Here is a 17,657-nt window from a genome sequence, read left to right as displayed (position 1 = left end):
TGTATGAAATTATATACAAATTTTATATTTTTTAATGAAACATTATAATAATAATAGTCCTGTAAAAAAATGATAAACTCAGGGGAGTTAATGTATTACTAAAGCCCCAAAATTGTTCCATTATTCATTGTAAAATATAATCAACGTTTGAATCGTATGTTTGTCGTTGGTATTGCTTGATAATGTGAAACCGCGACTACCTGTGTATTGCAAAATTAACGTAACATTCCGCACTCACTTACCCCGGGCCCCGAATTCTGAGGAAATAAAATAAAAACAATCTTGTTGGGATGTCGGATATGACATGTATGACGCGACGAGGACATGACAGCAAACATACCTACCATGCCAATAACTTCAGCTTCTGACGTAACAATAGCTCTTGAATTTCAATCATAATATGATGCGCGCAATAATCATGATCATATTCTGGTAGTTTGGCTGATTTTGAAGAGAACGACACCCTATAGCTGATGATAAGTTGATTTTGATAAAAACAAACTTAGGGAAAAATATTGGCTTTTTAAGTGAATCCTCCAAAGAATAACGGAGTTATGAACTTTTGATTTCATGACGTTACAGACGAACATCCCCTCTTTATACATGTCGTGTATTACTATGTCTTTTTTAAAAATAAATTCAATTTCTAAAGAAACATTGAAAGTGGTTTTATCACTCAATAATTTCCTCCAGCATGTACGAAGATTGTTTTATTCGTCACATTTGTAAATTGTAATATAAATTTCATAAATTCTATGTTTTAACCGGTGTTTTATACTTTGGTCACATTTGCTCTACGGCGAGTGAGTCATTTTATTTATTATTATTTATCTATTTATCTTCCTTCATATCATTGTACAATATTTTAACATTTTTGTGTCCAAGTACATAGGTGGTTTGATTTAAAATTAATAACAGGTTGTTTTCGACTCGCCGTACGGCCGCCGTAGAGCAAATGTGACCAAAGTATAAAACACCGGTTAAAACATAGAATTTATGAAATTTATATTAGGCCTACATGATCCAATGGGGAAACTACTCGCATATTACATCACAAATACATAACAAAACAAAAAGAGCAATTTCATGACACTCTTATATTATTTGATGAATTTTCAATAAACCTTCACTAATATAATTCTGTAATTTTCTGCGTCTAAAGGTACGTCACATTGAACTCCCCCTTTTCGACCGTGTAGTGCAGTGGCGCTCTTCAATCTTGGCCTTGATCTTGGTAACAAAGAGCTCCGATCTTTATTCCCGATGGTGGCGGCAGAAGTAATTATTTGTCTTCGAGGAAACAGGATTTTTTTAAAAAATATATTTAATAGGCCTATGTCACAATCTAAAATATATATGTATTTTTTAAGGTAATGTTTGTAAAATTGTCGAGAGTTTTCAAATAGAACTTTTGCCCGTTCTGCTTTGTCGTGCATTCTCATTTTCGGAACTCATTCCCAATTCATTGCGCTTCTGCCCATCTCATCGGTTTCCTTTTCTTACTTCCATTGACCGATACACTGGATCTTGATTTGAGAGAAAACAAATTAGCTTTAAATAGACATTCATAATTTTTAATCTGATAGAAATGTAGCTTTATCCATCAACCTGTTGAACATATAATGCACAAGAGCGTATAGACTGTATAGCTAGGCCAATATTTTACAGTTCTAAAAATCGTGTCTTGTTGGGACGTCTTTCCACCATCGTCTGGCATGCATCGTCCATTTTATATCGCATAAAGAATGCATAAAAAAATGTTTTTTTTTAAATGAGGGCCCAGAGTGTTGCATACACAGCGAGCGCAAATGCCGGCGAAAGTAATGACCCTTTTTAAACAAATATCTAATCTTGTGACAGATTTTGACAAAATAGTCCCTTTTCCTCTCCATGTGGAAGAGCCGTGGTGTAGTGGTTCTGACTCTTGCTTTGTAAAAAGAGGGTCTTGTGTTCGAGTCCCACCGTCGTCTAGCGTCCTTTGGCGAGGCGTTAATCCACACTTTGTCACTCTCGACCCCGGTCTCGACCAAGGTGCTAAGGGTACCCGGTAGCTAGGATGCGAAAGATAATGTATGTTTGATTTCGCCAGCGCCAAAATGTGGCTGCACGACGAATGCAAGGAATGCTCCCCCAGGGAGTGGAAATTGTGCACTTTTCGTGCTTGATTGAAATGAATCCAATGCCGGGGTAATAATATGCTGTAACGCGCTTTGTGCCAATCTGGGAAAAGCGCCGGAAAAGCGCTCTATGAAATTGGCTATTATTATTGGTTCCGCCTTTTCTCCTTTTTTGACCGTCAAATTATTTGGAGGTCAACCCCCATCTTTACATAATACACCAGTATTCTCGAGACTACTTTTTTTCTGGGATTACCTTTCGACTCGGGGGAACATGGCATTTTATTCGACAGTGCTTCTCAACTTCCCAATTAAAATCTAGGAAAGTTTAAGAACTAACAACTTGTTGGGCGAAAATGGAAAATGTTAATAGGAATGAAACGCTCCCCTGTTTTGTTTTTTCTAATTAAAGATTTACCCCCTCCCCGACCCCCACCTTTAGCTCCGGCCTGCGCAGGCGCTGTAGACACCCAATCCCCAGGTCGGCATTTTGACTGCACGGGTAATATACGGCCGGCCGCGAGCTAGCTAGCTAGCTATATCGGCGGCGCGTTGGGATATTATAATTATTGCGTGTGGGTGCAGCATGCAGGTCAGGTTCTACAACATACAAGGTACGTGAACTGAATATTTATGCAGAATAATGCATTTTTTTAGGCTGGAAGGCATATATTTTTCAGGTTTTCTATGATTTGATTATTGTAAGCTGTGCAGTAATGATTGGTAGCTGTCATGCCTTGAAATGTGTGCAAATGGCATGTCTATGAGCGATCCGCACGATGTTTTTTTAGCCTGTCTGTGACTGTGTGAGTGTGCTGTTGTTGACAAGTCGATGTCCATTCACTGTCTGTATGGAGGCCACGTGCTCGTGCTAATGAGTTAACCAACAGTCAACACGTCGTGTGTAAATGAGAGTGCATGTGATGTATAGGGGAAGGCGGGGTAAGTTGAGCATAGGGGCAAGTTGAGCCACCAGCCCCAGGCCAATAATGAATGAGTCAGACATTGTGGTGGTGTCATGTATTGATGACCCATAGCATAACCCCTAACCCCACCATATTGTTTTCAACTTTGAAACAAAAAGTAGTTTTTTAGAGGGAAAAATATGAATTTCAGCCAAAAAAGTAAAAAAGAGTGTGAAATAGATAAGTGCTTCATAAACACACACGTCTTTAAATATAATAAAGACATGATAACAACATTATTAGTCCAGGTATGGATCTTCATTCTTGTCATAGTCTTTTATATGATGGATGCATAATAAATGTGTGGATACAAAATTATCGCACTAAGTTCGGACTGGGGTAAGTTGAGCCAAACAGCAAGGGGTAAGTTGAGCCATGGTAATTCCTATGGTAATGTATCTTAAAAAACAAACAAACCATAAAAATCGATTGAAATGCTGGCTGAAAGGAGCAAATTTACATGACTGCTCTTTTCCTTTTTAAGGATGTTAGTATTTATAGAGATTAGCAAGTGGAAAGACTTTAAACAAAAAATTGACATGCTGGTTCTCCCTCATACATTTTGTACATAGTGTTTGTGGCTCAACTTACCCCAGAAGGTGGCTCAAACTTACCCCATATATGGGGCAAGTTGAGCCATTTGACATCGTTTTTTTCAAAGGTCACGATGACTTTCAGTGTGGGGATAGAAAGTTATATATAGGTGGAAAATATTTCAGAAGAATTAAATTTCAAGGCAAGGTACTTATTTTGACAAGATTATTAATCATATCAATTCTAACATGCAAAAAGCAAAAACTGTCACAACTTACCCCGCCTTCCCCTACATGTACTAGATGAGATGTAGTAGTGTATTCAATAATCGGACTGATATTTGCCAGGCACATGGCTGATATTCTTTGAAAACTGTTTATTAATGAAATAATATTAAAAATAACTTTACACTTGAAATTAATAGGCCAAGGTCGAGGTCTAATTTTAGATGCTCAAAAACCTGTTTTGACAATTGAATTACAATTAGGATCTAGGCCTATAAAATAATTGGCAGTGTATACAGCCACACGCGTGTGTCTTTACCATCCAGCCACACGCGTGTGGTTACATCCAGAACACCTATCTGTTGATAGCGCCACATGCCGCCAGTAATAACAGTAAAACGCGTATGTAGGTCTGACCGTCTATATCACGATCAAAATAACCTCATTTCTTCATTAAATTCTTACATTCTAAACCACTCTGATTTCTTTAAATCGTTTCAATTTCATTCTCACCATCTTCTTTCCTTGCTTTTCTTGTCTTGTTACAAAAGGCCGCCTGTTAAATAGCAAATTTCCACACTTTTTCTACTTGTGTCGATTCTCTACTGACTCTAGGCTATGTGCGCGTACGTGCGTACGTACGAAACCCAAACTGTGTATATATACTACTGCGCTGCGCTAACGCTGTATGGGTCTGCCACCGCGAAGGAAGCCAGAATCGACACAAGTAGAAAAAGAGAATTTGCTGTTAAACAGACGACCGTTTGTAACAAGACAAGAAAAGCAAGGAAAGAAGACGGTGAGAATGAAATTGAAACGATTTAAAGAAATCAGAGTGGTTTAGAATGTAAGAATTTAATGAAGAAATGAGGTTATTTTGATCGTGATATAGACGGTCAGACCTACATACGCGTTTTACTGTTATTACTGGCGGCGTGTGGCGGTATCCACAGATAGGTGTTCTGGATATAACCACACGCGTGTGGCTGGATGGTAAAGACACACGCGTGTGGCTGTATACACTGCCAATAATTAACATAGTCATTACTGTAGGATACTCTACAGTCCAGAAAATAGTAAAGACGAGGACTCAAGACTAAAATAAGAGAAAAAAAGATAGGCATCAAGTCCACTATTAGTCAGGTCCAGATTTTAAAAAATGTGCTCAGAAAAAGTGCTTTAGGCATTTTGTGTTAATGCTGATTTATCAATTGTTTTAAGGTAATTCAGGGGTGCTGAACCCAAAAATGCTGTTTGCCAAACTTGATTCCGACGTTTTCATCCTCAAATCGGCAAAAAACAAAATGGCGGCATTTTTAATGCAGTTTCCCATATTAAACGATTTTTATGGGTGATTATATTTAAAAAGTTGGGATCTATGCGTCGTTTTTGATACCCAGGGTTGCAAACATAATGTGTCCGATTGATTCGTCAGCCATCTTTAATTCCAAGATGGCTGCCATGATTCACAGCTGCTGATTTGATAAATAATATGGCAAAATGTTTGATAATTTGGGGGCGATGCTGGCATATTCACATTGGATATCTTTAACGTGTCCGCCATTTTTTCCTCGCCTGCATAGCAGAAGCAAGACATGGACGTCGCTTTTCCGACGGCGGCGGCGAAGTCAACATCAAATCTTAACCGAGGTTAAGTTTTTGAAATTTCATCACTTTTAGGGTTTAGATGTCTATTTTATGAAACTTAGGCATGTTAGGATTAAACAAAGTCTATTGACACAGGTTATAGTTACAAAACGTTGTCAAGGTTACCTGGAAATCCAACATAGCGTCCACAACGGCAGTCGTTGTACCATCAACTCCAAAAATAAAGTAAATCCTCAAAATCAAAATCATCAAAAAGCTTTCAAGGCAAATAATGAATCAGGACATGTTTACAAGATAGTCAGTGAGTGTGTCAGAGAATCCAAGATTACCTTCCAAAATGGCGTCTATAATGGACGTTGTAACTTTGAAATGGTCCAAATTCATATAATATCCACCTGGTAGAAATAACTTTGGGGTCTACCGAGAATAAAATAAAACATATAAAAAATCATGATTCCAAAGGGAAAAATTACATTGGAAAAATTTCAAGGTTTATCAGTGGTGCAGTTTTGCCCCCCCCAAAAAAAAAAAATGATGGCTTAAAAAATAGTTGCTATTTCTTAAAAATCTGGCTGCAAGGTTCATATACTATCTACCTCCAATGTAAGAACATTTTTGTGCCTTTCTCATGATTTCAAGGGTCATATGATATAGGTGAAGACAGATTACAGGGAACCACTGTTGTCCATTTTGTCAAAAAATTGAAGAACGCTCCAAAAATTACATTCAAATTGGCCACCATTATTACAAAAATGACAATACTTCATATCCCATCTAGTGCCACTATTTTGGTGTCTCTGTTTCTAAGACTCATGAAAATATGTTTTACAAGAATTAGTGACATAATTAGGTGGTGGTGCAACAATAAGTAAACATCCAAAAACAAACTTTAAAAAATAAGGTACACTTTCACCTAAAAATTTCCATAATTCACTGATAAGTATTTCAAGACACGTCATTTTTGTGCTCAGGACTATCCTATGGTTTCATGATTAGGGGACAGCAGTCATTTTCACGCAATTTTAGAAGTCGCTTTGGACTTTTTACGACGAAAAGGAAACTGACCATCTTTTTTATTTGTTCCGATTTATTATTTCAGCCTTCAAACCACAATACATGTAGTGTAGATTTTGTTCACCTAATTATGACTATGTTTAGCTGATGGAAGTCTTTTAAGACTCACTTTGAAAGCCAACTTTAAATAATAGGCAAAATGGACCACTTCATACCATTGTAACTAATCCAAAAGTATTATTCAACCCTTGAAACCATAGTGTAGACACCAACATCATATTTCCCAAATGGATTTTAAATAGATTATGTCAATTTTTGAGTATCAGCAGCCATTTTAGACTCCTTAATTGGAAGCCATCTTGGATTTTTAGACATACAGGACCATTGATTGCCCTTGTAACTTTTCCTAATGTATTACTTGACCATTTAAACCAGTGGTTAGACAACATAATCATATACCCCTGGCGGATATTAAACACACTATGACAGTTTTTAGGTAACAATAGCCATTTTAGACTCCAATTTTGGAAGCCTTTTCGGATTCTTGGACATGCTGGACCTCTGACTGTCCTTGTAACTTGTCCTAATTATTACTTGACCCTTTAAACCATGGGTTAAACACCAAAATCATATACCCCTGGCTGATACTAAACAAACTATGTCAGTTTTTCGGTGAGGACGGCCTATATAGACTCCATTTTTGGAAGCCATTATGGATTTTTGGACATAATGGAACCACTAACTGTCCTTATAACTTGTCCCAATCTAATACTTGACCCTTTAAACCATGCGTTATGCTAAAAAAATCATGTCCAGGCGGTTATGAAACAAACTGTGTCAGTTTGTAATTAACGACAGACATTTTATACTCCATTTTTTCCAAACCATCGTGGATTTTTGGACATGGAGGACCATAGACTGTCTTTTTTGCTTGTCCCAACGTATTTCTTGACCCATTAAACCATGGGTTAGACACCAACATCATATGCCCAAGGCAGGTATTAAACTATGTCGGGTTTGGGGGTTTTTAGATAACAACAGCTATTTTAGACTCCAATTTTGAAAGCCATCTTGGATTTTTGGACATAGTGGACTGTTGACTGTCCTTGTAACTTGTCCCAGTTTACTTCTTGACCCTTGAAATCACCAATGAATACAACCCAAATAAAAGACACTAAAATACGTAAAAGATGAATTATGAATTTTTAGGCCATGGCAGCCATTTTTACGCAATCTTGGATTTTCAGGTACCCTGGAGTGCTTATGTTCACTCTTTCCTTTTTTGCCCTCCAACATTGAATACATGTATGCACCGAAAAAGGTGTCTTGGGTAGATAAAGCGCCGGTTATTATAATTTTCAGTTAATGGCGGCCATCTTAGACGCCATCTTAAAAATAACCACTTTCCTGGATACGGATATTGGTGGATTTTTAGTATGTTATTTTTTTAGATCAAATAGTAACAAAAACCGTTGAAAAACATTTTTGTTACAAGTTTTGGGGATCAGAATAGAGTAAAAATTGGTGTAGAATGGCGGCCATTTTGTTTTTGCCAATTTAAGGATTTTAACATCAAAATCAAGGTTGGCAAACAGCAAATTTGGACTCGGCGCCCTCAAATTATGTTAACGCACTTCTCAATTCAGCATTAACACGATTTGCCTAAGGGAGTCTACTTTTCTCAAATCTGGACCTGACTATATGGGCATGGCCCATGCCTAGACAGCTGGCAGCCATCTGTTTCATGGAGTTTTTTTAAACATTAAATTTTTTTTTTCAATTTCTCCTTGTACACAGACGGCTCGCTACCGTGCAGCCACAATGTGGGGGTTACTCGGTTAGCAATGCAAAATCCCCCCGACAGGATTGATTTTTGTCTTTACTTGGTAAAAATATATAAAAAGAACTGAAGGCCTACCAAATAAAAGATTATTGATATTATTCCGGTTGGGCCTAAAATGCACCAGAAAGAGGAAAAAACAGTGACTTCGGCTGATGCGCAACTTCCGTTTTTTTATCCTAACTTAATACATAAACAAATGTCCATCGAGTCCCCTGTACAGATCGAGCTAGAACCTTCGGTCTCTGTATTTTGGTGAATGAAGCCAACGGAGTTCAAGCGAACAACCAACATAACAGCAACCGAAGCTTTTGGTCTAGGCCCATGCCATGGGTCGGGTAAGTTACTTGCCTTGGCACTTTCATATGAGATGGTGAGAAATGCCAAGAAAAAGAAAAAAAAACAAACACTAGGGCTAGGCAAAGTCAAGCAACATGAAATATGTCTGATGATATTTCCACCATTTGCACTTCATCTCATCTGTTGTTTCCCCGATATTCGAAGATGAGCAGTTATCTCAGTTTGGTTATTGACTTGGAAGTTTGTCTAAAGATTTTTTTTTTTTAATGTATCTGAGGCAGTGGGTTTTTACGTCAGCAGCAAGAGTAGCAGATGGGTAAGGATGTGAGTCCGGTCAGATCTGGGGCCCGTTTCATAAAGAGTTAATACTGTTGTAAATTTGCCATTATGGCAACTACCATGGTAACCTTGATTTTGTCCTGTTGCCATGGTACATGTAGTTGCCATAATGACAAAGTTACAACAGGTCCCAGTAGTGGTGAAAGCTTGGGTAACTGATGTAAGATGAAACGGGGATAGAACATGCTAAATGAATTCAGGTTGTTTGGAGTCAAGGATTGGACAAGATGCAAGAAAGTGGTTGGAGCTTTTGTCGTCTTTTCAAGTCTACAGGTGGTGCTTGGAGACCAAGCCTAAAATTCAGCCTGTGTTGTATTGGGTAGGCGTTCTGTCAGGAGTTGGGAGCGGAGTCTTGCAGCAAAAGGTGTGGAGGTAGTCCAGGGGCGAACAGTCTGCTTTTGCTTGGGAGAATTGAACAAAGCTTCCAAAAAGCAAAGAATGTGCTTTTCCTGGATGGCATCAGCCAGGCCAGTGTCTTGTTTCTTGAAAATCGTGTAGTGGCACAGTCTTTTCCCAGGTGGGGTAGTTGATGCTCAGAGCCAGAGAGGCTGGTGGGCAAGCGATGATCTGTTTCCAGTAGGATATGAAGGGGACACCTGCGGTGAGTGCATTCAGGAAAATCCTGTGACCGAATCTGTTGGAACTGTAGGTAGAGTACACAGTTGCCTGATGGTCAGCCTAGCCTTTTTTAAAGATGAAAGATCAAGAGGATGGAGGATGTGGACCACTGAGAAGAGGGGGAGGGGGGGGGAAGAAAAGAGAAAGTTTCGTGATTCTCAGCGATGTTTCCTCAAATAATTGGAAATGAGCGAAACTACATGTATAATGTGTACATGGTTATTAATTATGATTTAAAAATGAAAATAGTGAGGGATATCATGGACTCTTGTTTGCATATCACTGAGTCGTGCAATTGCATACCGGGGTTAACTGTTTTGTGAAATATAAGCGAAACTATTTTTGCTCACAACTGATGGATCAGCCTTGTTCAATGTGCCTTTCATTATGATTATTTTGTTAGATGGTCATTTCTCTTTCATGGATTTTACTGGCATAAAAACTTACATCACTTTTTTCCATGGAAGAATAATCATCTCATTTGAAAATTAACATCAATTTTTTCCCCTAATTGAATCATACTAAACTAAACTCTATCTGATTGGCGTCATATAGAATTGGAAATCCTTTTGACTTTGGGGCAGACATGAATTAAAAATAGAATACTAAGAAAACATGTTATGAATGATTTGGTGTGAAAATATAAATTTTAATACTTTAAGGAAATTAGACTTATGCTCAGTTGAAATACTCTATGCTAACCCACCATACACCATGTAATTTGTACATTCACTTGACTGCCTTTGAAAAATATGTTGGAAATAATTTTGATGATCTCACAGATAAAGTCCAATGGATGCAAGAAGCCAAATGGACTTTATTCGATTATTGAAAGTTATGAGGTAGGGATCGTTGCACCCACATTCCATCACTAATTCATTGTAACTGATAACAATCGTATCTTCATTTTTTATTTTATTACAATTTTATTTTTCTTAATCCAGTTTTGGAAAAAAATACTTTGTTTCAAGTTCAACACACTTGATGATTTTTTTCTGAGTATCAAAATGTTTCTACTAACTTAAAAGTAACAAATTTGATAATTTAGAGATTTTTCAAGCATTGATTGACATTTTGCACGTTTTAACATAGTAAATAATCATTCCATTTTGTAATAATATGTCTGAAGAAAACTTTGTCTTGTTTAGGGACAGTGATTTTCCGTTTTAAAAAATGGCCTTTTCCATTTAAGAAAATCTAAAATTCTGTTTCAGCATGTCTGAAAATGGATATTCCATTTCCCCATGGACTTTGTGTACATGAAAAGTGACAATTCCTTTTACATAGTCTAAATCAATACAAATATTATGCATTTAATAGCGATGCCACAATAAGCTGGGCAAACTTTGTATCTGCACCTTACTAACATCGCGTAAGAATCCACTCTAATCAAAGAGATCTACGAGCACAAAAACACTCACTTTTCACATAGCATTATTTTAAGGTTGAAAGATATTTTGATATTTTTAGGACTTTTTGGACATTGTTTGGACATTGTTTTGAGCAGTCAACAATTTTCGCTTACTGGCATTTTGGATTTGAGGATTTATAATTATAATAATTGGCATTTATGTACCAATTTATTTATACACTGTAGTGCTGTTATATTCAAATGATGTTAGGTCGCTTATTTCAGTGAAGAGTGACCAAACATTGTTTGATTATAATATCACTGATTGGTACATGGCTGTATACATTCACGTATCAGTCGCTGACTTCATCATATTAACCCCATAATGCATTGCGTGGCCAGCCGTTCATTGGTTCATGCCAAATTGAGTTTCGCTGAAATGGAAAGTCCGTCAAAATTAAGGTAAATATTGTAAATTTTGCACATGTATTACATGTACAGTACTTTGATGCACTGCTTTTTAAGAGCAAATACATTTTCTGTTTGAAAAGCCACTTCTTGTGTCAAAAGGCCGTTCCCATGAATTCTGTCCATTCTCCGATCACGGAAGGTCACTGGCCCTATCTTTTTTTATTATTTTCACCGTCATCATGTTGATAAAGCACAAATATATGTATCTGAAACCAAGAGGCAGATAGTTAGGGCCTACTGTATGTGATTTGTTCCCCCATTAAAGGAAACCAAAACCCAAGAAGAGAAGCAATCTTATTGGAAAGAGTAGAATGAGAGGAACAATTTAAAAAAAGTTTCATCAAAATTGGTTATGAAATAAGCAAGTTTGGGATGATTAAAAAGTCTTGTTGTACTTACTACTTGTATGTAGATCCTCAAATTGGCAAATGTGCTTCAAAATGGCTGATTTTGTGGACAGCTTTCCATTTGTTTTGTACACATATTTTCAGATTTTCCCCTTTATTTTACATATTTAACATTATCTCCTGACCTTGACATATATAGTGTGAATTATATTTTCCCATGACATATGTTGTGCTCAGGAGGCAAGATGCAATTTGAAAGATAATGAGGAAAATCTGAAAATTTGTGTACAAAACTAATGGAGAGTTGTCCACAAAATCAACCATTTTGAAGCACGTTTGCCAATTTGAGGATGCCCATAGAAAGTACAAGAGTTTTCAAGCTCCCATAACTTGCTTATTTCATAACCAATTTTAATGAAACTTTATAAAAATTGTTCCTCTTATTTTACTCTTTACCAATAAGATTACTTCTCTTCTTGGGTTTTGGTTTCCTTTAAGCAGAACTGTGCATACATGGACAGCTCTAGATTGTACTTGTAGAGAGCTCCACGAGTCCCCTAAAATTTCTATTAATGAATGGGATTTGCAGTCATGTGCTAAGCTGGGCGGGCAGATTCCAATAGGGGGGGGTTGGCAAAATTTTATGAATAGCAAAAAATAATAGGTCGAAGCGAAGCTCACCAAAGTCAGAGGCACTTTCCCGTAAATATTTTTATATGACAAAATTTGATAAAGGTCTTCCCCCAAAAAAGGGATTAGGTTCGTCCATTTCGCCTCCCTTCCCTTGATCTGAGGCTGTGAGATACCTGGTGAAATAAGAATGTGCAATAAGGGGAAGCAACATGTGCATTGTAAGGTTGTTACCCATTGTCTGGAGAATGCTAGAAGAATTGGAACAGCTACATGTAGACGAGTATCCCTTATACAGTGCGTCCCAGAAAAAACGAAACCGAGATTTAGCGATCATTTATCATAACTTAATCATGAATAAAATAGACAAATGACCTACCAATTTAAAGCTTAGAATCCCCTCTTTCATCTGATATTACTTAGATTATTTCTTATTCACGCATGAGTGAGCAAAAACAATTTGAAGAAAGGATACCAAAAACTCATTTGGCGGGGGGTATCTGGGTTTCAAAAAGAAAACCACATTTCTGAAAAGTTCAATATCTGCTCTTTAATTTGGTACCTCAATTACAGAAAATGGTCAAGAAATAACAAAGTTCTGGTCATTTGAAATAAGGCTTTAATTTCAATAATTTCATAAAATGAAGAGGTTCTCCAGGCTGGCTTTCTAACTCACTCGACACTCCGTTTTGTTGACGATCAGCCATGCATTAAATCTTTTGTTCACCATGCGAAAGCTTCTGCGGGAAACCGGTGAAAACACGTTTATCTCATGAAATTATGGAAATACAAGCCTTATTTCAAATGACCAGAACTTTTTTATTTCTTGACCAAATTCTGTAATTGAGATACCAAATTAAAGAGCAGATATTGAACTTTTCAGAAATGTGGTTTTCTTTTTCAAAAACCCAGATACCCCCCGCGAAATGAGTTTTTGGTATCCTTTCTTCAAATTGTTTTTGCTCACTCATGCGTGAATAAGAAATAACCTAAGTAATATTAGATGAAAGAGGAGATTCTAAGCTTTGGATTGGTAGGTCATTTGTATATTCTATTTATGATTAAGTTATGATAAATGATCGCTAAATCTCGGTTTTGTTTATTCTGGGACGCACTGTACAAACCTCTTGTTGGTGAAGTTTATCAACTTTGCTTATGCTAATAGTCCTATCTATGTCGGGGAATCATGATTATGATTCTCAGATTCGCCACATTTTCTCATACAAATTAGTTTTATAATGTATTTTATATTACAAATTAAAATTTGTTTTTGTGTTTCATTCAGATTGTCATGATATCCACTTGGAGTATTAATATATTGACATTTGAATGCCAAATTATTCCTTTTCTTTACTGCAAGTTTTATTTCATGAAGACTGGTTCAAGAACATTTTCTTATTTCTTATTTTTGTTCCAGTGTTGATGATTGTAAAATATTCATTTTTTTCAAATACAATCCTTCAGTCTCGGCTGTATGAAATTATTATCATTTTATCAGGCTTAGCAGATCATGGAAGTTCAACTTGAGATTGTCTTATTGAAAAAAGAGAAAGATTGTCTCATTGGAAAAAAAAGAAAGATTTTATAAGGCCCTCTTACATACTGCCATTTCATGATATTATAGATCTTTTCTGCCTATCTTGGACAAATTTGTCTGTGGTGTCAGGTGGCTGCACTTGTCCAACATACTGTAGCACCATTTGGCAGCACCTAAAAAGTCTTAACAAAGAACACTCATTTTCAACAAGTATTGTTAGACGGCAAGACATGAAAGGGCCATTATTTTTTTTTCAATTTTTTCTTAAAGAATATTGCACATATTTCAAGTTCTTTAAATCACTTTTTCAATTGTCAGTTTGATATTGTACTAACTTGACATAGTCTCTACTTATCTTCAGGCTATAAAAGAAAATATAGTTCCTGATTATGTATATATTTGCATGCAATTCTTTGTTACTGTGGTACATGATTATTCCGAGGAGGCAATTTGTCCACCTTGCAAATTAGAAAAGATGAGGATCATTTTTGTTCTATTACATGTATCTTTTCTATGTGCATAGAGATCAGTTTTGTCATTTCCCTCTGTTGCTCAAGCCTTGTGTTTGAGAAATTTTTTGTCAGCCCTAACCTACACTACCCGGATTGTGGCTGCAGTCAAGAAGGCAATAAGGCATTAATTATTTTGCTTGGACTTGCCCAAATGTATATATCAGAAGAAAAACAAATTGTCCTTTCATTGAAGACTCCATAGCCCTTTGTTTTCAAGTTTCAAAATGTAAAAAAATCAAGACCTCCTTCTGAAATTTTTTGTTGGAAAAAAAGTGGGGAAAATCTCCATAAAACGTTTTATGCCCCCAGTCCGCAATACATGTCAAAAACCTGTTCCATTTAGGATTGAAGTTGCTCAAATCCAGGAGCTTCAGGGACCTCTGCCCACATGGGGCACTGCCCCTGAACCCCGCAGGGGCTTGGTCGCCACCTGGACCCCTGCCATTGGTTGTCCAGATTTGAATTAATGTTGATAGCTATATAATACATGCAGTTCAATGAAAAGTCTGATTATCATCAATCCTAAAGTCTTTTCAATTATGATTATAGTATCCTTTTTATAACCAAGAGAAAATTAGAGATCTGGATGCAGTTTGTATTGCTCATGATTATAGATTTTCTAGAACTCGTAGTGCTTACTATGAGAGGAGACGATTCTACTTTCAATTTATCAAGTTCACATGAACATACCAGTAGTCCCAGAGCTACATGTACATTTTTGCCTTTTTTGCTTTTTATGATTGATCTGAATTTATTGATATTCTTACAGAGGAACACCAATACAACCTACATTTGTAATGGATAACTGGCACCCCATGGCAGACGATTATGCAAATCCTTCTTTTAACTCGTACAATAAGGGTCCTGCTTCCGGCCTCAGAGGAAAGTAAGTCTTATTTTAAGAAAAAGTTTGAATATTTTGTGTATAAACAGTAGTTGGATGTATTAATATGTGGCCCCTCTCCTATCTGGGGGGCGTTTCATAAAGCTGTAAGTTAAGAACGACTTGTGATCCTTACACGCTAAACCATCACCAATGAACATTTTGGTGTATACCCTTTACCACAAGAAAGGATCACCAGTCGCTCTTAACTTACAGCTTTATGAAATGGCCCCCAGATAGGAGAGGGGCCACATATTTATCACCCATCTGCTCCTTCCTCACCTTTCTATTTGGGCTGAAAGAATTCCCATCTTTTGTCAATATAATGTGCATAAAATGGAGATATACATGAAGATGCAAAATTTCAGGGGAAGTGTCCCCCCCCCCTCCCCTGCTCGACCATTAGCACCCATGATTCTGACCTATTCAGGTACATGCAGGCTGGGTTCCCATTATATGTCATTAATCATATCTCAAAAACTCCCATTTAAGCCAACTTAGGCCTCTTCAGTCTAGCTCTTACACTCCAATCAAAATCAATCTCCCATGCAAGGGATGATCGACATACCTCTGGGCTCTGGCGAATGATGTCTAGGGTACAAAAGAAAAGCTGACCCCAAAACACATTCCCGAGCTAGACTGACCAAGCCTAAATATGGCTGATTGGTTATATGGGGAGTGTTTCATACCCTTCTGTCGCTGACAAATTTGTCAGATCTGGGGAGCATTTCATGAAAGGATATATAAGACGTTTTACCTGACACGTCCGCTTTCATCCAAGTTACCATAGTAACTCTGCTTTTCAGCCAATCAAAATCAAGGAAAGTTGTCAGATCTGACAACTGGTCGGACAGAATGTTGATGAAACGCTCCCCTGATAAATGAAGTTTCGGTGGGTTGAAAAGTGTTATTACTTTGGAAACTGTTTGATAAAATAGGGCTTGTCAGATGAAATGTATGACAAGTCCTGTCATTGAAACACTCCCCTGGTCTTTTTGAGTTGACATTAAGAAATTACATGAAGGCCTGAATGAATCATTGATACTGCAGTATAAATCTAATCTTGGAAAAGAGAGTAATGATATCCAAATGTTTTATTTCATGTTCAGTGGGGCAAGCCGCAATGGACCTAGGAGACATCGTTTGTTCGTAAATGGTTTGCCCAAGGAAATGACAACAGTGAGTGGCAGTATTTCTGTATGGATTTTAAAGTATGTTATGTAGGAAGTGTAATGAGATGAACCTGTCGAGTTGAAATTTGTCAATATGAGAGACAAATTGTAATTATTGTAAAAAAATAGCACCTAAATACAATGTACGTGTAAGTATGTACCTTTTTTTCTAGATATAGATTTTTGGGGTACTTACCAAAAATCTTTTTTTAAACTTAGGATTTGAGAAACAGCAAATAAAAAATTGGCCCATTATCACTGCTCATTTCTTACAAAGCATACATGTATTTGAGTTTAGGCATTCATGTAGGAATGCATCTTTATCATTGATATGTGAAGCCTGAATAAACGTTTCAATCTGACTTTTAGAATTATACACAGACTGAATGAGCTTTTGAAGTAAAAAACCCAGCGTTCTCGCCAGGATTTTTCTTACGCGTGTCGCAAACCCGCCGATTCGGTGGTGGCCGATTTTACACGTGATGTTTTGATTTTCACATGTGCTTTGATGATTTGATCCCGGTAAAGTCAAGTTTCATTGCCAATCCGCGAAGTTCACTGTAATATTGTTCTAATCGGCGGCGCACACCAATACCTAACTTACATGTAGAGTTGATATCGGCAAAATGTTGAAATGTTAAGTTGCTGTTTATCTAAAAATGTATGGGTCTTTTTGTCTGGAAATGTTTTAAAGTGTATTGAGCTGTATTGACTTAAAATATATTTGCAATACCTTTCGTTATGGACTCCCGTTCTCCGAGAAGAAATATAAATCACGCATCTATCAGGACATGTTTTAACATTGTTTTGAGGTGCTTGAGTTGAAATATATTTGATATGCCTTTCGTTACGGACTCCCGTTCTCCATGAGTAAATATAAATCACGCATTTTTCTGACAACCGCGGGAAAGAAAAATAAAACAAAATAGAAGTCACAAATATCTCAGATTAATGAACGATCTATTAGGAATGTTTTAAAATTGTTTTGAGGTCCTAACGAGTTAAAATATATTTTATATACCTTTCGCTATGAACTCTCTAAGAATAAAAATCACACATTTATTCTGACAACAGCGGAATTGAAAATATAAGAACAGAAGTCACAAACATTTAAGTTTAATGAACGATCTATCGGGACATGTTTTAACATTGTTTTGAGGTGTTAATGAATTAAAATATATTTGATATATCTTTC

The 17,657-nt window shown here is 36.8% G+C and overlaps 1 protein-coding gene across 2 annotated transcripts in view; it reads left to right on the top strand.

Annotated features, from left to right (window-relative positions):
- Positions 1-2,654: 2,654 nt before the first annotated feature.
- LOC121424965 (tudor domain-containing protein 1-like) overlaps positions 2,655-17,657 on the top strand; it is a 48,822-nt gene continuing 33,819 nt past the window's right edge. The window contains exons 1-3 of one of the 2 annotated variants that reach the window (XM_041620863.1): positions 2,655-2,731; positions 15,177-15,293; positions 16,400-16,469. In XM_041620863.1, the coding sequence (XP_041476797.1) occupies positions 15,205-15,293; positions 16,400-16,469 (159 nt within the window). In that variant the 5' untranslated portion in view covers positions 2,655-2,731; positions 15,177-15,204. Of the gene's footprint in view, positions 2,732-15,174; positions 15,294-16,399; positions 16,470-17,657 lie in introns of both variants that reach the window. The other variant, XM_041620864.1, reaches the window with a different exon arrangement.

This window comes from Lytechinus variegatus, chromosome 12, assembly GCF_018143015.1.
Source record: "Lytechinus variegatus isolate NC3 chromosome 12, Lvar_3.0, whole genome shotgun sequence".
NCBI lineage: Eukaryota > Metazoa > Echinodermata > Echinoidea > Temnopleuroida > Toxopneustidae > Lytechinus > Lytechinus variegatus.
This window is presented reverse-complemented; position numbering and strand designations above follow the sequence as displayed.